Here is a 20,778-nt window from a genome sequence, read left to right on the forward strand (position 1 = left end):
TAAACAGGGCTCAGTAGGCAATCAAGCGTGCATTAAAATAGGCAGGGCCTCTCAGCTGTCGCCCATCAGCTGTAGAGGTTAACTAATTAGAGGGGCGTGGCGCCACAGCTGTGTGAACTCAGCAATCAGGCGTCCATTTAGGTAGCTCTTCCTTGAGTGTCAGCGTCAGACAGCCGAAAGACTGACAAAGACATTGGAGTCCTGCGGGAGTAAGACTGACAAAGACATTGGAGTCCTGGGAGTCACGAGGGTGGCAAAGAGGAGGCAAATCCTACTCTGATTGAGCTAAGTATCGCTGGTGTCTTATTTTTCTTTTCTTTAGCTTTCTAGCCCCTCAGGCTATATCATGTGTATTTCTCCATTCCTGTTCATGTGTCTTCTCGCAATTATCACTGGCCCGTGTATCTCGCAGATTATTTTTGGCGATTAGATCAAATGTAAATTATATTTGACGCAACGTTAGTTACATTTCCATGACTTTTCCAAAACTTTGGGAAAAATATTGTTTTCCAGAACTTTTCCAGGGCCTGGAATTTGCATTTTGAATTTCCATGATTATTCCAGGTTTTTAATGACCGTACGAACCCTGAACATTGTTTACAGTGTCCTGATTGTGACTGCAATGCAGTCCACGGACCCCCAGACTTTCTCCTTCTTCAGGTCCATTATGGTCCAGCTGTGATTAGTTTATTATGACGCTCAATGTAATCGCAGATCTACTTCTCCATCTCTGTATCAATATTTACTTATTTCCAGACAGCGTACGGTCAGGTCTACTCACTGGAGAGCTCCTCGCTCTTCGTCAGGTTCCGGGAGCTCACGCTGCGGTTGCGGTTTGCTCGGCTGATGAAGGAGGAGCGCGTCTCGCTGGGGCTCCAGCCCGGCAGAGGGACAGAAGCTGCTTTGGAACGGCCCGGGACATTTTCCAGAAGGTCCTGACAGCCCATGAGCCTGACGTCTAACGTGCCTGCAGGAGAGAGGGGCAATACAGATACATGCATCACGCAATTTCTTTTTACAAGATGGTCCCATTTTGCACATTCTAGATGGTCTAAGCATTTAAATTCTGAAATGTTTTATGTGTAGGTTATTACTCTACATAACAATAATGACAACAAACCAAGAAAAAGGCATTAATGAGAAACATCCGTGTTAATCTTAACTAGGAACATTTCACTTTGTAATAATCTGGGTCTAGGTAAATCTACGTGAATGTTAACCCAACGTAGTATCCAGGCCTTGTGTCTTGTATCAGAATAAATCGCACATACGATTTGCGTAAAAAAGCTTACGACATCAGAGATTAACTTAAAGAGCCTGTGACAGCATCCCAACAACTGTTGTGCAATGAAATATTGGGCTACTAGTAATCTCGAACCGTCAGTTTAAAAAAGAAAAAGCGATACCGTTCCGTTAAATATCAATAATTTCGAACATCGCGGGGAAATTCCTTCGACTCATTTTGAAGTTTTGGGGGAAGCCGGAAGTGACGTCAATGCGGGAACGCTTCGAGAGCCAAACACGGACAAAGTGTGTTGTCATGCGTAGAAATGGTGAATTACTGAGATTAGGCACGTTAATAACGTTTTAATGAAGTTGACTACAGTATATTCATATTTGTCAGTGCTTTCATGTCAATTGGGCGACATAAACATAAATGATCGTGGTGAAGATGATGATTACATTAGGATTAAAAATCGGGAGTGAGAGCTACTGAATTTCCTCCCGTCGGATGTGATATAAAAACAAATCGATTATTTTTGTAGTTGTAAACTCAAGTGGATGAAACTACATTTATTAGTGCTTTCATGTCAATTCGGCGAACATATGATACATTAAATGATCGTGAGGATGATGACTACAAATCATTTGTTTGAGCCGGTCTGCATTTCCTGATGAGAAAACAAACCGATGCTTTTTGTAGTTGTAGTACACCAACATGGATTAAACGTGTGTTTTTTTACCACAATGTTGGGGAAATTAATGGATAAAATGCACGGATTATTATTATTATTATTCCCACTCCGATCGGGACACTAGGTGCACCGTTTCCCCGCAGCGAGGCTCCCCCCGTTGACAGTTTACGTGGGCTGGGTGCAGTGGCGGACTGGCCATTGGGACGAATCCCGATGGGCCGGTACCGAAGTGGGCCGGTCGGATAAGTAACTAGCACATCCCCCATGGGTGGCGTGTGAGGCTCAGGTTTGAGAAGGCTAAATAACTTCTTTTACCTGACGCTGCCCGCCTCCGGCGTCTATAGAAAAGAGATCCACTCAGTGTGCGGAGTTTAAATCTCTCAAGTCATATTACAGGATAAAGGAAATACAGTTTAAACTGCCGTATGCAGAGAAGACGCCGACGTGTCGCACTTATCATTCATATTACATCATCAATCAGATCATCGATCATATAATATCATAATATATCATATATTTCCTTATCTGAGTCAGCTTCTCCAGCCTCATCTGGCCGTGCAACACTCACAGTGTCACAGACTGTATGCAGAAGTATTATTTAACACATTAAGTTGACGAAACACTTGAGACAAATGTAATTAAAGTCAGATCCACTCGTGTCTTAGACGTGAACGCGCTCTCAGCTGGAGAGAGAAACCCTGGCTTGATTTACCAGTTGATAACCAGCGTCGTAGGACCGCTTAGCGAGATCTCGTTTGTTAGTTTGTTGTTGTTAGTTAGTTTGTTACTCAAACATATCCAGGGTCTGTTGAACTGGCTTCGTAGTACAGGGCACAGGTGGCTAGCAGCGCTAATGTCAAAGACACAGACATTATACATTATATTTGTATTTTACCAGGATGCAGTGACACAAATATTTACATATTTACATTTACTATCTACAGTCCGCCGCCCCTGACATCCCCACTCCCCCCGTTGACAATTTACTAGCGGTACCGAAGTGGGCCGGTCGAGAGTCCCGGGATGATTTTTAGTCCCATTCCACCACTGGCTACATGACCGTATGATCGCCCATATTGACGCACCTCATTCCTAAACTTCTAACAGATCAACATAAACCGATCCTCAGCCTCATGAGCTCTCAGACACGTTCAACATTAACCTGTCATCGCTGTCTGAGCTTGCTGCTGTGTGCGCCGTCGTGCGTTTACATCTGACTGTATATATATAAAGGTTTACATGCAGATGCTGGGATCCTGAACGGTGCAGCTGGAGCGCTGTGCCCGCAATGACGTCACCCATCATTTGGCGGGACTTGAAGAATCCGCGAGAAGATCCAGAAAATGGTCAACATTGAAGGATTAATGGTTATCAAAGTACAAATATCCAAAATCAGTTCAGTAACGGTTTTCAAGGGGACAATATGTACTCAAATTGATGGGTTTGGATGATGGGGGAAACTCGTGTCACAGGCTCTTTAAGTCTTATCTGACTTTGTCCAACCAACCATCAAAACGGTTGATGGTTTCTCAGTCAATGACGGAACCCTATTATGATGACTATATAAACGTCCCAGACAAAAGGCGGAGCACTGCATCACTGCTTACTACAAGTCCTTTCTATTAAGCTAGATCAGTAAGTAGCAAAGGATGCCCATTTATTAATATGGGTGTTTTACTCAGTCCAGAGAAGTAGATCGATCAAACAACCAACAATAATACGATAGGAACCACTAGGTGGAGAAAAGGTGAAAAGCTGTCAGTTTGACTTTTCGAAGAACAGGGTGATGATGGGACACTAACTCACATTCTGTTATTAATCATCACCGGGTGTGTTGTACCTGTGAGTGCTGCGGGCTTGGTCACAGTGCTGTACTGGTTCTGTGTGGAGATGATGCTGGATCTAGGACTGAGGACAGGAGAGGACAGCAGGGACAGCTCCTCCATGAGGCTGCTGCTGCGAGGGTGGTTTTTAGGCAGCTCCATGAGGCGTTGCTCCAAGGAGTATCGGAGGAGGTCCAACTTTTGACTGGACTCATTAAAACGAGCCTGGGCCTGAAGAGGAGAAGGAAGTAAATATAGCAAATAAGTATAAAAGGATAAAGAGAGACAGAAACCTCAATTACACGGTCCATTTTACTTTAATAGAGCACAGCAGCAGTGCAGGAAATTGTTTTATTTAAAGCCAATGAATGAAAGTGATGAAAAAAGTGATGAAAATCTTCTTTCTTTGTAAAGCACTTTGAATTACCCTGCGTCGAAAAGTGCTATATAAATAAACTTGCCTTGCCTTTCTGCTCGTTTTACATCAACACAATGTTCCAGAAGCAGTGAATTTAGCATGCAAATAGACTCACACACATGCAAACACAAACAGTACCTCTGAATGCGCTCTCTTTTCTGTGACTTTCCCTGTGCCCAGCAGTTTCATGACGTTCTTGGCTCCCTCTGCTACAGCCGACTCGATCTTGGCGTGGTGACACAGCTCCTCCACTCGGAGGTCCAGCGGGCTGATGATGGGCTTGTCTGGAACAGAAAAAAAATGACAGGATTCTGTTAGACGGAATTGTTCATAGGACTTTGGGGTTTTTCCCATTAAAGTTTAAAAATGGAACACTGAGTACAACTGAAGGCTCACCCATCACATCGTTGTTCTCGAAGCTCATCTCGCTGGCCTGGCTGGCCTTGAGGATCTGCATCCTGATGAACTCGATCTTCGTCTTGCTGTCCTGAAGCATCTGCTGCGCCATCGCTAGCAACTTACGGTCCTTCGAACAAATTAGAAAATGAAACATCACTGTCTGTTGTTGTAAAAAAATTAGGCCTGTCACAGGAATTATGTTATCAACTTATAAGTGTGCAAAAAAGCACACGTCCCACCGTCCAGGACGTGTTATTTACAATATCGGACAAGTAGATCTTTCAATTGACTTGTCCAAAGGACAAGTGACGTTTTTCGCCCCTTATTTATTGACAAATGATTGATAAATTCAGCTTACAAAAGGCACAACTCATTCACAAATTGTCCGTGTCCGCCATTGCTGTTTGCGACCGCTTTACGTTTCCTTCTTTGTCATGTGTGATTAGGGATGGGTACCGTTTCCAACAGTTAGTTTCGGTTCTGCTTGTCGATTCCTAAGGAAATGCATCTCGCCGCTTTCTGTGCTGTTAGACGGGGGTGTGGGGGGGGCGGGACGTGTAGCACAGTGGCAGGGCTGGGAAGCAAAACTCGGTTCCGAGTAGGAACAAATAACAATTGTCCGGTACCGGGATTAATAAGAGTTGTGAGGACAGGAGGGACCGCAGCTCTCTCTCTCTATGCTCCGCATCAGCTGATCGCTGCACGGTTCAGCTTAGCGTCTCTCTCTCTTTCTGCACACAGCGGATCCGCTGCCCGTTTAACAGCCTCATCTTCCTCAAACTTTCTTAAGTTCTTTCTCTAACACGTAATGAAGGTTATTAAGCGTTTTAGCTCCTGTGTTGTTAATATTTACCTTTCCTATGAAGTAGAGCAGCCTCCCTGTCTGTGTCCTCGCGCTGTCCTCACATCCCCGGACCCCCAGACTCGGAGGAGCACAGGGATGTCTGTATTGTTTATGAAGCAGGGTGTAGCGGCATTAACTCCCTATGAGTTAGCTGCTGAGAGGCTAAAAAATGCTCTTTGCTGTGACGCGTTCCATGTAAGAGTCCGTAGTCATTTGTAGTCCATGGTGTTTAATAAAGACGAAAACAAACAATATACACCTCCAGACCTGACGGTCAACAGAAAGTATCGGAGCAAATTCACCCTGTTCCTACATCATATCCTCCCAACCGGCATCCAACAGGTGACTAAATACCAATAAACCACACCCACGTGACCATTGCCGGAAGTGATAAACAATAAGAATGAAACGCGATGCAAACAGAAATACAAGATAATAATACAAATAATAAGTAAGGCAAAAACAAGCATTTTGGCTCCTACATTCCGGCCCCTAATTATTACATAACAATTTATAATAATTATTCAAAACCAATTACAATAAAGCACTGTATATTCTAATGATATGCAGATCATCATGTTTTAAATCCAGTATAGATCAGTATACAAGCAATCAAGTCTGCTGTGTGTAGTATTGTGAGTGCAGGGTGCAAACATAGTCACTGTATGCAGGGGGCAAGGAGCAAGGTGAAAATGGAAAATGATTTAGACATGGCAAAAGTTTCTCTGCCTCAAGAAAAAGGCGTACTTGGCTGAGGGGTATGTTCAGAAAGCCACTATTTGTCTACATCTGAATCCCAAGTGCAAGTTCTTTTTTCCTTGTCCTTTTCCAATCTAATGTGATTGGTCCTTCCAATAGTTTGGCAGATTTTAAGACTGGATCCCGGAACCGCTGATTTCCCATGGAAAGTCTCTGGATGTCTCTGCCACCTTCAGGATAGTGCATCTTAAATTGATGTTTCCACAGCATATCCACTGTCATTACAGATGTCTGCTAGCACCCATCACTGACTCAGAGTTTGCAGTCCTCTTCACCGGCCCCAGTAAGGCCACTTGTATGCAAAGAGGCTGGTTCTTTTCTGTACATCTTAGTTTCCCTTGTTTCTATGTTGTATCTAATTTGTCCCGCTTTCATGGTTGCAAATTTGCTTTCTACTGGATGAGGTTGTGACTCGAGTGTTATGGTAGATGTGATGATTTCAGTGTCAGCTCTGTCCTTGGTTGTTATTGTTGATGTTTTTAGATTAGCTACACTGTGCTCTGGAATGATTGATGCAGATGTATATATAACTTTTGGCTGGGGTACAAAAGGATCTGTTTTGATCATGGATGTACAATAAGAACTGGATACAGCGTGGGAGGCGGGGCCTCATTCATTCCTATGAGAGTTGCTCATTAGCGCATGATGATAAAATGGCCCAACTTTTGAGAGAGTGAAACGTCACAGATTACCCGGCATGCCTGAGAAGTACCCGTATGTGCGCTCATAGCGCATGCGCAACTTTAACCAACATGCTCGTTCACATCAAGCACGTCAATTTGCGTACATGTAACAGCACCGTGCGTTCATGACAGCATGGTAATGGATGTTATTATGATGGATTTGATATTAACGAGGCGGCAGTTAGCAGCTAGCTAGTAATTATGCTAATGTACACATCAGTCGTTATGTACTTATATTACGCTGTAACAGGATCTAGTGATATCCAACAAAGCTTCATTCAGCATGAAAGAATTATTGCACTCTATATATGTATATATATATAATATACACAGTGCAATAAGCTTCTTAGTGCAATAATAAGCTACAGGGACGTTAATCTAACGTCGGTAATATTAACTTTATTTAATACAACATTTACGGTACAAGATTTAATCATTCTTTCACACAGTGACGTCACGAGCTACCCACAATGCAACACGCGCCATATATCAGGGATGCAAACTCATCAGGTATGAAAAAGGTGACAAGCATCCGAGCCCCCCGACCCCACGGAATATCGGCTTTAAAATTAGGAATAACAGGATTTTAGCAGTCAGAACAACTAAAGCAGTAGTTAGTAATAACAGAAACGCCAAAGAGTCACATCTAATAGAAATATATAAAAGCATTTATTTTAATTGTGTAGCAGTCAGTTTATAATTTTGACAGCACTGTTGAGCATTTTGAAAATGTATTTTCATGCCTCTGTGCAAGGCTTAATCTTTCTATCTGTATAGTCACCGGTGTAAAATAACTAAGTTAGATACTTGTACTTTAAGTATTTCAATGTTTTGCTACTTTGTTCTTCTTCTCCTCTACAGTTCAGAGGTACATGGTGTACTTCTTCTCCTCTACAGTTCAGAGGTAAATGGTGCACTTCTACTCCACTATATGTATTTAATCCCTTTAGTTACTTTACAGATGTGGATGAATGATGTGAAATATAATCAAGTGTTGAATCAGACTTTAGTTCCACCTGGAGTAAATCCACAAGCTACCCTGCAGTATACAAAGTCATTCAAACAAGCTGCACCGTTACCAGCTTTGAGAACACTTTCATGATCAATCATTATAAAACACATCATATATATTATTCTGAAATGGACCAATCTGCACAACGACTACTTTTACTGTCGCTACTTTCACTATATTTTGATGAGAATACTCTTCTACTTTTACTTGAGGAACATTTTGAATGCAGGACTTTTACTGTAACATAGTATTCCTACACTCTGGTACTTTTACTCAAGTACAAGATCTGAGTACTTCTACTTTTACTGTCGCTAGTTTAACTATATTTTCACGATAATACTTTTGTACTTTTATTTGAGGAACATTTTGATTGCAGGATTGTTCCTACACTCTGGTACTTCTACTAAAACCTGAGTACTTGTACTTTTACTCTAGTACAATATCTGAGTACTTCTACTTTTAATCAAGTACAAGATCTGAGTGCTTCTACTTTTACTCAAGAACAAGATCTATACTTATACCACCTCTGTTTATAGCCTATGAAACTATGAACTAGAGAAAACGAAGGCTAAAGCTAACGTTAGCAGATAGTGACAATGTATGCTAGTTAGCCAGCTCAACGATAATATTGCGACAAAAAAACTTTTCAGTGCACATCACGCTCTGCCGCTCTGCTCTGAACACCTGAACGGCCCGTTCTAACAGCTGTTCACCAGCGGTGCAGTCTGTGCCACAGTGACTCCCGACCACACAGTTAATATTAACGAACGCACCCGTAGGTAATGTAGCTGCTGAAGCTAGACCATCATCGCGGCCGCAGATTACTCCGGGTCTCAGACCCCCCCAATACCCCAAAAACATTTTTATTGCAGATCTACATGAATCACACACACGACCTATTTTGGATTCAAAACGGCGAATTTTGCCGAAAGGTGACAAGTTTGCATCCCAAATACGCCATTTTCCTGGAGGTGCAAATATAAACAGCTAGCTAACGTAGCCAGGCAAAGCGCACTAGGTTTTTTTCTGAATTAACGACCGAAGAAATCGCTGCATCTTCGGATTACATCTCTGGACTTGAGGGGTGTGCTCTAGGTCGTTACCAGCGTAAACTAGAGCTGTGTGGGTTGTCGGATTGCCCTTACAGACTGCCTGCAGATGTATGGAAAAACGACCCTCGAAAGTGGCCTTCGTCGATTTTGGCTGCATCTATGTCTAAATTTCTGGAAACACCAGGTGAATACCCCACTTGTCACAATAATATTATCATGCCAATGCATATATGTGGTATTTTAGAGTTGACTAGATATTGATTAAGGCAATAGACTATGATATTCAGTATAGGAAGCTTAAAACCTAGACGGTGTACGGCTAAACCATCGGCCTGCCTACCCGTAAAACGGCGGATACCGGAAATACGGTGTCGCCCTCGGCCCAATACCTGTATGTATGTGTGAAAGAATACAGCCCATGTAGTATAATATTTTACAAATGATGAATTACAGCAAACATGTGCAATATATCCATTATTACAGCTCCGTGGGATGGCAGTAAGACATATGGGTCCGTTCTTATTGTGCATCCATGGGTAAAGATAAACGCATGTCGAGCCGAGAGCCTCTAGGGCTCTGGTAGTGCTGAACACGTATCATGAACGTGCCGGGCGGCACGGTCCCGTGGGTTAGATGCACGTTCATAATGCAGAGGGAAATAACTCTCAGAATAATGTTATTAGCACATTTGTACTGCTTGAGGAATGAATGTTTTTAATAAGGGCTATACAAGTGTTCATACTGGGTTGTTTATTTAGTTTAAAAAAAATTATCCAACGAGTTACAGACCACTCTTCCCCAATGTAAGTCAATGGGAAAAAGTGTTTCCGGGCCCAGCAACCTAAAGGAAGTGTAGTACCGCCGTTTAGCCACAACGAATATTCTCATCAGACTCCGGCGCACTTCCTGGGGGCTTGGTTTTGATATGAAGGGTTTTCTTTTCCTTAAATGCGTTTCATAGACTGTATATAAATGGACGTAGTGTCCGTGATGTCACCCATAGGATCTATGCAGAGTTGCCGAGAAGCCCTTAGTAGGCGGAGTCGGCCACTAACGGCTCGACTGTGACGTCAGAGTCTAATCCCGCCTGCTCCAAATAAGGGCAAAGAGGCGGAGCCGAGGCGGGACCTGCTGCCTCCGAACTGGAAGTAAACAGAGCTAGCTCAGGCTAAGAAGCTAAGCTAACATGAAATACATGCATACCAAGTTACTGCTAACAGTGTAGTTCCCCTATATAAACGTTACATTCATAATCAAATGAGACAATCTGCAAGAGAATTAGCTATATTTTGTTATTCTTAACGCTTGTTATTCACACGTTAAGAAAAGACGGACTCCACCGCCCGGACCTAACGGAGCCGCAGTGGGCTAGCTCCGGGACGCCGGCTGGAGCTAGCCCCCTGCGGCTCTGTTAGCTCCGGCGGCCACCACTGGGATAATTGGGTCCCCTATTAACATTTGCTCCCGTTTAGCATTATGGCCGTCATAGCCATAGACTATAAAAGTCTTACCCAAGGCTGAATCATAAACTAAAATGTATAAAGGGTTACGTCCTTAGCTGGCTAATAAGTAGCAAGCTAAGCTACCAAGCACACAAACACCTGTGAACGGGGTTAACATGTATAATATTATCATTTTAGACTTCTTGGAAGTTCTGTTAGTACATTCAAGCGCACAGCACAACATTTTAATTGTCTGGTATTTGTAACAATATTCCCTAAAAGGCACAATCACCACGAACACGGCTAAAGGGTCAAGTACAGTAACTACAAATAACTAACGTTGTAGCCTAGCCTTTATGGTTTGTTGCCTAGCAGAGTGGACAAGTGCTGTTAGCTGACAGTGAGGCATGAACACATGTCCATCAAAGTGACCACGCCCTAATTTATGCAAAAGATTTAAGGCTTAAAGAGCCTGTGACACGGTTTTTCCCCATCATCCAAACCCATCAATTTGAGTACAATATTGTCCCCTTGAAAACCGTTACTGAACTGATTTTGGATATTTGTACTTTGATAACCATTAATCCTTCAATGTTGACAATTTTCTGGATCTTCTCGCGGGGATTCTTCAAGGCCCGCCAAATGATGGGTGCGAGTCATTGCGGGGCACAGCGCTCCAGCTGCACCGTCCAGGATCCCAGCTATCTGCATGTAAACCTTTATATATATACAGTCAGATGTAAACGCACGACGGCGCACACAGCAGCAAGCTCAGACAGCGATGACAGGTTAAATGCTTGAACGTGTCTGAGAGCTCATATGAGGCTGAAGGATCGGTTTATGTTGGTATCTGTTAGAAGTTTAGGAATGAGGTGCGTCAATATGGGCGATCATATGGTCATGTAGCCAGTGGTGGAATGGGACTAAAGATCATCCCGGGACTCTCGACCGGCCCACTTCGGTACCGCTAGCAAGCTGTCAACGGGGGGAGCGGGGGATGTAAAATACAAATATAATGTATAATGTCTGTGTCTTTGACATTAGCGCTGCTAGCCACCTGTGCCCTGTACTACGAAGCCAGTTCAACAGACCCTGGATATGTTTGAGTAACAAACTAACTAACGAGATCTCGCTAAGCGGTCCTACGACGCTGGTTATCAACTCGGTAAATCAAGCCAGGGTTTCTCTCTCCAGCTGAGAGCGCGTTCACGTCTAAGACACGAGTGGATCTGACTTTAATTACATTTGACTCGAGTGTTTCGTCAACATAATGTGTTAAATAATACTTCTGCATACAGTCTGTGACACTGAGTGTTGCATTTTATCCATTAATTTCCCCAACATTGTGGTAAAAAAAACACACGTTTAATCCACGTTGGTGTACTACAACTACAAAAAGCATCGGTTTGTTTTCTCATCAGGAAATGCAGACTGGCTCAAACAAACGATTTTTAATCATCATCCTCACTCATCATTTAATGTATCATATGTTCGCCGAATTGACATGAAAGCACTAATAAATGTAGTTTCATCCACTGAGTTTATAACTACAAAAATAATCGATTTGTTTTTATATCACATCCGACGGGAGGAAATTCAGCAGCTCTCACTCCCGATTTGTAATCCTAATGTAATCATCATCTTCACCACGATCATTTATGTTTAGTCGCCCAATTGACATGAAAGCACTGACAAATATGAATATACTGTAGTCAACTTCATTAAACGTTATTAACGTGCCTAAACTCAGTAATTCACCATTTCTACGCATGGCAACACACTTTGTCCGTGTTTGGCTCTCGAATCGTTCCGCATTGACGTCACTTCCGGCTTCCCCCAAAACTTCAAAATGAGTCGAAGGAATTTCCCCGCGATGTTCGAAATTATTGATATTTAACGAAACGGTATCGCTTTTTCTTTTTTAAACTAACGGTTCGAGATTATTAGTAGCCCAATATTTCATTGCACAACAGTTGTTGGGATGGTGTCACAGGCTCTTTAATATTAATTAAACAGATGAGTTGAGAACAAATTCACCCCGCCCAATCCATATTCATGAAGGGGGGATCTAACTATACAGAGAATATGGTTTTTTGAACCACGACGTAAACATGTTTATTTCTGCTGTAAAGTTGGGCATTTTAACATGGGGCTCTATGGAAATTGCTCCCTTCTGCAGACTGCTCCTACTGGCCACTAGATGAACTGCAGTTTGAGACACTTCCGTATTAGCGTCCCGGCTCTTCCCCAGAGTTTTTCCGCTGGTCCGTTTCCAAAAATGACTGCTTGCCATCAGATCCTGTAGTGCAGCTACTCGGAACACGGATTTCTTTGATGCAGCAAGAACCTTCATTTTAGCCATGGTGGCGGCGTATTGTCTCCTTCTAGGTCCAGTTGTTCTCTTCTTTCCTCCGCTCATGTTCCTGTTTTTCTAAAGCATGTTTCTTTTGAAGTAGATTTTGTAAAACCATCAGGGCAGCCACTTCCGCCTGAGCTTTTATATAAGCAGATGCAGTTCTTGATCTTACTCTGGATCTTGAGCCATGAAAAGTAAATTTGCAAGTTCTGTTTTTTCCTTTCCACTTCGCCAAGGGGGAAACTGTCTCAGTGTTCCAACTCCATGATACCAAACGTCCTGGCTTCGTCTGCTTAGGATCCGTTCCATTCCGTCGCGTCTTCGATGCGGTGATCCATTTTCTGTTGACTAACTGTAGCGGCATTAACTCCCTATGAGTTAGCTGCTGAGAGGCTAAAAAATGCTCTTTGCTGTGACGCGTTCCATGTAAGAGTCCGTAGTCATTTGTAGTCCATGGTGTTTAATAAAGACAAAAACAAACAATATACACCTCCAGACCTGACGGTCAACAGAAAGTATCGGAGCAAATTCACCCTCTTCCTACATCATATCCTCCCAACCGGCATCCAACAGGTGACTAAATACCAATAAACCACACCCACGTAACCATTGCCGGAAGTGATAAACAATAAAAATTAAACGCGATGCAAACAGAAATACAAGATAATAATACAAATAATAAGTAAGGCAAAAACAAGCATTTTGGCTCCTACACAGGGTATAGAAAGTACATTGGAAAAATGAATAAATAGTATTTTCATTTCAATAAACAGTGAGCAGCTGGGCAGCTGCAGCATGTGTATTGCAGGACATGTGTAAGCGTGCAAGCGTCTTTGAGTTGTAGAAAAGCGCTATATAAATAGAATGTATTATTATTATTATTATGTGTTGGACATGTGTGGTTGGACTCTGTCTCACAGGCAGGTTGCAGTGTAACATCAGAGGAGACTGGGCCAATTGTACATTCTCAAACTGCGCCACTTAGAACCAACTAAACAATGCCGAGATTATTTTTATATAATTTTATGCAATAACCGTAACAATATTAAACAGTATGAAGTGATTTGTAAATAGGAATACAGATTTGACTTAATGTTTTCATAAATATATTTTTCTCCCAGTGAAATTGGCATGGGACATATTTTAACCCTCTCAAATACCTCATTCACACCAACGCAACCCCGGTTCAAGCTCAATGCTAGAGCTTTTCAGGTTCAGAACCGGTTCTTTGGTTTAGCTCCGGCTCTTTTCACACCGCCCAGAGTCCGACTGGTGCTGCGTCATTGCGTCATTGTTTGCGCCATGACGTAACCGTTTGCGTGCCTGTTTCATAAAGCCAAACCGCGCGGAAACCCCTCACAGCTGACACCGACAACAACAACAATGGCCGATTGTGTTGAAGCGCTACTCGTTTTGGTTTCGCTCTGTCGAATCGAAATGGAAGAAATGGGACGACTTTACTACCAACTTTACAGTCGTTACATGCTACATTCTGCTTTACAATCGTAATCATCAACTTCAACCACAATTCCGATTCCCCCTGCCCCCGCCTCGATGTAAGCGGTGCTTTTGCTCTAGCCGGACAATTTTTTGGTGCTTGAAATTAATCGGATTCCGGAGCTAAGAGATGGTCCGCTGCGGTGTGAACAGGAAAACCCGGTGCTTTTCAAGCTCCAGCTCCGAACCGGCCCTGAAACACCGCTCACTTAAGTTAGCGGTGTCGTAAAACTGTGGGGAAATGAAAATACGATGGCGAAGAAAAAGATTCCAGTGGCCCCAACATGTATTCGGACAAGTAAATTGCCAATCTTTCTTACACTGCTTATTGTACGATTTACTAACCGTGCCCCCTTCATTTTTTACATTATCAGCTTAATCTTATGGTGAGTTGACCTGACCTTTTTACGATATGTGGACATGACCTCTATCATTTTTAGATTATTGGATTCTTGTGCGATATATGGATATGACTTGCATAATTTTTTTGTTATAATCTATGATTTAAATATGAACATGACCGTGTTCATTTTCAGTTATCATCTTCTTTGTAAGATATTTAGAAATGACCCTGTTCACTTTTACATTTCCAAACCTCACCTTAACATTATCTACTTATTGGACGGTATACGCCTTAACCTCTTAAGCCCTGAGCCTGTTTTTCAGGTTTCAGGCTCGAAAATGCCACTAACACAACAAAGACTATATCTTCACTTCTAAAAAGGGGTAAATTAATAATCTTTTCTCTCAAAGCAAGGTTACATCTGTGAGTTGGATGTAGAAGTGTCAGAATCAATATAGATGTTTTTATTTTAAAGTAAATTCAGATGGAACACAGTAAAAACATGTAAATTCTAATGTCCGCCTAAAATAAACCCATTACTTATAGTGAAAACCACCCTTGAATGATGGGCTAGTAGACTAAAAGCTTTAGGAATCCAAACTATAACATATAATAAGTACCCTGTATCAAGATTGATGCAAAACAAGTGAAATTTGACCTTTTTAGAGAGGTTTAGAAAAATAAAGTCCAAGCGGACTCACCTCTGGGTAATTTGGGAACCATCAGTTCCATTTGAACTTTTTCACTGTAAAAATCATTTTATTACTTTGAATTATCACTATAGGTATTCATTCCATCCAAATACAACTGTTGTGAAAACAATTTAAATAAAATAAAATAAAACATAGGCCTACTCTGTTATCCTCTGAGCCTCTGAATTAGCCCAAAGCGAAAAATGCTAACCTATTACTGCACAGAAAATCACTCCTAGCTCCCTTATTACTTATCCTAGCTGCACATCCAACACATTGTTTATGATCGTAAAGACACAGAATCTAACGGTGCCCACCTCAACACTGAAAGATACAAACTCGCGACGTTATCAACAAAAACGTACATCAAAACAAGTGGCGCTAGCGCTAATGCGCTAGGCTAACATGGCTCACCTTCCTCTTTGTCTGGTCTAAACTGGTCTTCAATGGCATTAAACCGATAAAAACGATGATGTAGTTAATCCATAGGTTAATATCCAATGTGGCTGTGTCCCCTTTGAAATGTTCTGATAATCTATAAGCAATAAAACTGCAATTCCGTTATCTGCTGTCCGCTCTGTGCTCCATGCACTCTGGGTCCTGCAATTCCTGCTTCCTTACATAGTAAACAATAAGTAAAGTCTCCTGCGTAATGTACTTAAAGGGAAATGGAAACACTTTTCAAACTGCTTTCCATGCGACAATATTACCATTAGGAAATGTATTTATCTAGTCTATTTCCAATATAAACGATCGAGATACGCGAATTTACTTTTTGAAATATGTGCCTAATGACCATGGGCGCTTCCATTGCTCCGGGACTTTCCCAGTGACGTCACTGAGTGGGTACGGCTTCCTGGGCCAAAGCTCAATAACAAACAACATGGCGTGCAATGCACCAGTAGTTTACATTACAAGAAAACGGTCGTCGTCAGGAGTTTATTGTATTGCCCCAGGCTGCACAAATGGATTTTATACAAAGAAGGAAGAAGTACATTTCCATAGGCTGCCACTAAAGGATGAGAAGCTGCTCAAAGTCCAGTCTGGATGCCTGGTTCAATACAAAACATTGGATTTGAAGCCAGGATCTGTTCCCACAATATTCGATTTCTCAACGTATGCAGTCGGGAACACCGACCGTCCCAGCACGTCGGCCGCGCAAGACAATGACAGTGTCAACAAACGTGAAGTTCGAGCCACCAAAGGAGTTGCTTCATCTGCCGAGAGAGAGGTAAATATTGCAGCACTACCAGATTACTAGCTCACACATGTATTTACTGACACAGTGTGACCTTATTAATTAACGCAATCGCGTCCAAACTAAATGGTAGCTATTATTATGACGTACAATAGAGAATTGGGGGTGTTCTATAGCTCAACTAATTAAACTGGCATACACACGCTCATCTGTCGAAAACAGCCCTAAAAAGGCTAGTATTGCTATTGATGGATGGTATTGCAGGACCCAGAGCGCACGGAGCACAGAGCGGACAGCAGATAACGGAATTGCAGTTGTATTGCTTATAGATTATCAGAACATTTCAAAGGGGACACAGCCCCATTGGATATTAACCTATGGATTAACTACATCATCGTTTTTATCGTTGTAATGCCATTGAAGACCAGTTTAGACCATACAATGAGGAAGGTAAGCCGTTAGCCTGGCGTATGTTAGTACCTAGCGCCACTTGTTTTGATGTACGTTTTTGTGGATAACCTCGCGAGTTTGTATCTTTCAGTGTTGAGGTGGGCACCGTTAGATTCTGTGTCTCCTTGCGATCATAAACGATGTGTTGGATGTGCGGCTAGGATAAGTAATAAGGGAGCTAGGAGTGATTTTCGGTGCAGTAATAGGTTAGCATTTTCGCTCGGGGCTAATTCAGAGGCTTACTGTTAGCATTGTGTTTTTTTAATTTTTTTATTCCGGATCGTATGCCACTCTATTCGACCGAATCGGTTCATAAGCATAGGCCATGGGATGCCTGGTAACTGTAGATGCTTCCACATCAATGTCATCTCCCGACGAATAGTGAAATTCATCGTTCAAAACGTCGATCTCATTGCAAAATTCCTCCATCGCTGCCATATCTGCTACGTTGTGTTGACTTCCGGTGGAGCGAAAACACAGCCAGTGACGTCACCATTTGGGACTCCCCTAATGGCGGCGGCCTGGTCCCGGAATTCCCCACCCGGCCGGCGGATAATTAATTTTCTTTTGGCGAGTAATATCATATACAATAAATATTACGATCAATATCCATTGTAAAATGAATAAACTACCGGAATATTATAACTGTAATTGGTGTTTCCTTTCCCCTTTAAGCTGGCTGGCATTCTTTATACTTTACGCAGGACCATATCTCTGGAACCCATTGGTCGATTTGGGTGATTTACACCTTTTTCTTAACCATTACATCCAATAGAATCGATGGGCAGTTCCCAAATCCACGTAAACATTACCATTGCGGACGTAATAGAGAAGCAAACTAAACATATCTGAAAGTACAAGCCTGGACGGCAAAACTTTATACCCAGTATATTGCCATAAATATGATGATGGATTATCAGTAACAATTTCTACGTGACACAAAGACATTGGATTAACCTTGAGCGGCGTTTTTATTCCGTTGAACACAACTTTTGATCACAAATCAAAAAAGGTAAGACGTAATTATTGTAATATTTTTGAAACCGGATGTTGTTTACTTTCTCTTTTCTGGCTGATAGCTCCAGGAATTCGAGGTCGTACAGTGATGACATTACATGTGTGGAATCTGTGGAGTCTCAGCTTTAAATCGTATATGTTGTTTGTGCAGTTAAGATAGTAATAAGGGCATTTCTACCGTGAGTTCTGTGTAAAAAAGCGTTAGCATTTTTTCGCTCAATGCTAATTCAAAGGTTTGGTATTACTCGTGTTTTTTTTTAGCTAACAATTGTTCTTATTGTCAGTTAGCGGAGTTTCTTACCTTTAAAAGGGTATGAGACATTAATAGTTTCATAAATGTTAAGAAGCCCTGAGACATAGTCTCGTAAAAAAACAGTGGGAGGAGTCCACTGGGGGGGACCTTCGGGCTTAAGAGGTTAAGGACTTGATAAATATAAGTTGTCAACTTATCGTATGATATGTTATGTTAACATTATTATCCACAGCTCTGGTGTAGTAACATTTTGGGTTAACGAGAGCTTAGTGTTGTTTGTTACTATCTCATAGCTAATATGTTGCTAATTTGCACTTTTTGTAAACAACAAGAAATTGGATTAGCAATGTACCGTCTTTTCTTTTTAAGGGAGCCTAAAAGTCCATTTTATTTATTCGGTTGTGTTTTACTAAAAATATGACCCATCCTGATTCCAATGGCTGATTTAGGTTAGAAGTTAGACGGGGATTGCCCTTTGAATGGATGTATTATTATGCTACCATATTATCAAATCAGTGAGATAATTTGATCTTAACATGACAATAAAAATGTTTTTACTGGGACAATATAACCAACAAAAGTAATTACCAACTTCTACATCATCCATCATCCCTGGTGTTTTGCTGTGAGCACAAACAGCCCAGGAGGCTGTTTCATGCCCTTAATTGGAGCCAAAGAATGAGTGACCACATGGAAAATCATATTCATTAAAAAAGAAAGCGGGATCTCATTGTGTATCATAATTGCTGAGCCTCTCACATGTGCCAATACACACACGCTCACACGCTCACATGCACACACAGAGTGGAGTAAGCAAACTCCACCCAGAGTTGCTGGTTGTTGATGGCGCCGCTCGCAGGAAACACCTCTGTCCAGCAGGCATTTCCTCTCTGACATCACAACAGGACTATTTCCAACTGTCAGACTGTCTGTGTGACCGGGAGAGGTCACAGTGTTTTGAAAGAGACCCCCCCCCCGGTCAGACAGAGGGGATCATGTAGCATTTTACAGACCTGTTTACTGTACTACAGTAACTCAATAGGGCTCTCTCTTTTCCACACTGTACTCACTTGAACAGTAGGTCAATGAACTTTGTGTTATTGAGTAAAGTTCAACGAGTCATGTCTGGTTACATTCTAAATAAATGACATTCAGTTAGACGTCCCATAGTTCTCTAAATGTTGTATTGATCTTATCAAGAAATCTTTGCAAAAGTGTTCTCATTATTTTGATGTCAAAATGTGTCAAATATTAGCACAAATTTCGTTTATGCCATTTTTGAGAGCATGATGCAGATTTTGTTACATTTGGACGGAGCCATGAAAGTTGTTTCTCAGTTTTTTTAAATGTATTTTAGTCTTTTAAAGACATAATACAAATGACAGTAGAGAATTTAGCTTGTTTTACCTTGGATACATTCACTCGGTGAAGCGCTACAAATCTTTTAACATCTATTCATTGATTATACATCAACTGTACATATTAACTAGTGGTGTACGATAATTATCGGTCCGATATTAGGAATTATGACGTCATCCCTATAAACCCGATAAAAGTATTAATAGCCTCGATAATATACAATATATGTTTTGGCTAAAAAAAAAGAAAAAAATACTGCGGTGTGGGTGGATTGGGATGAGGGGCGCTTGTTTTTCACTCGGCTCCTCCCGTTTTGCCAGTACTGTGGTATTAGTGGTTTAGGAAGAGGGAAGTTTTTCACAAAACCAGTGCTCCCTAACTCATGCCTGGCTGTGACGTAAATGGTGTGCGGCCGTGAAGCCAGGACAGTAAACATCGGTAGTATGGGACTATTTCAAAGTTAGATAGTTCGCTTGCTATTTGTATTAACAAATGCAATGCAGAAGTTCCACGAGGAGGGAAAAAGGCAACGAGCTATAATACTTCCAACCTGATTAGTCACCTGAAACATCGCCATCGCTACGATGGTGTGTTAAAAGCGTAAGAAGACGCCTGCGCTGCTAAACTAGCGGCGAATCCAAAGCCAGCTGCAAAGGCACCGGGGCTTTTACCTATCGACGAGGCTTTTGAAAAAGGCAAGAAGTTTGCCAGAGACGACCCCAGGGCTAAAACGATCTCTAACTTCATCATAGAAATGATGGCGCTTGACGACCAGCCCTTCTTCCTCGTCGAAGATAAAGGATTCAGTCGGCTAGTTCATCATTTAACCAGGTGTGCAAAAACTACAGGTACATTTCATATATATATATATATATATATATATATATATATATATATTTATATTTATATTATTATCGGTTATCGGTATCGGTCTTGAGAAGCAGGAAGTTATCGGTATCGGTTTCAAAAATCCAATATCGTGCATCCCTAATATTAACCAAATAAACAACAGTGTATTAAAAAAAAAAAATTATAATAAAAATACAACATAAAAAACAACAACGACAATATAAAGTTAAATAAATAAAATAAATATCAGAAAAGGAAATGAAGATGTGACTGGAGTTCTGGTGTTATCTGTATTAATGGTGACCATCTTTCAACACATTTCAAAAACACGGTTTACCCTGTCTGTTTCTATCTTTATGCTATGCTAAGCCAAACAGCTGCTAGTTTTAGCTTCACATAACCTGTACGAGTACAAA

General features: G+C 41.6%; 1 protein-coding gene across 1 annotated transcript in view; it reads right to left on the bottom strand.

The window, feature by feature from the left end:
- Positions 1-476: 476 nt before the first annotated feature.
- Positions 477-20,778, bottom strand: part of LOC117461825 (serine/threonine-protein kinase N2-like) — a 46,405-nt gene continuing 26,103 nt past the window's right edge. The window contains exons 5-8 of the mRNA XM_034103789.2: positions 4,554-4,683; positions 4,296-4,441; positions 3,757-3,970; positions 477-967 (exon numbers count right to left, since the gene is read on the bottom strand). Coding sequence (XP_033959680.1) covers positions 774-967; positions 3,757-3,970; positions 4,296-4,441; positions 4,554-4,683 — 684 coding nt within the window. The 3' untranslated portion in view covers positions 477-773. The remainder of the gene's footprint in view (positions 968-3,756; positions 3,971-4,295; positions 4,442-4,553; positions 4,684-20,778) is intronic.

Source organism: Pseudochaenichthys georgianus, chromosome 17, assembly GCF_902827115.2.
Source record: "Pseudochaenichthys georgianus chromosome 17, fPseGeo1.2, whole genome shotgun sequence".
Taxonomy (NCBI): Eukaryota; Metazoa; Chordata; class Actinopteri; order Perciformes; family Channichthyidae; genus Pseudochaenichthys; species Pseudochaenichthys georgianus.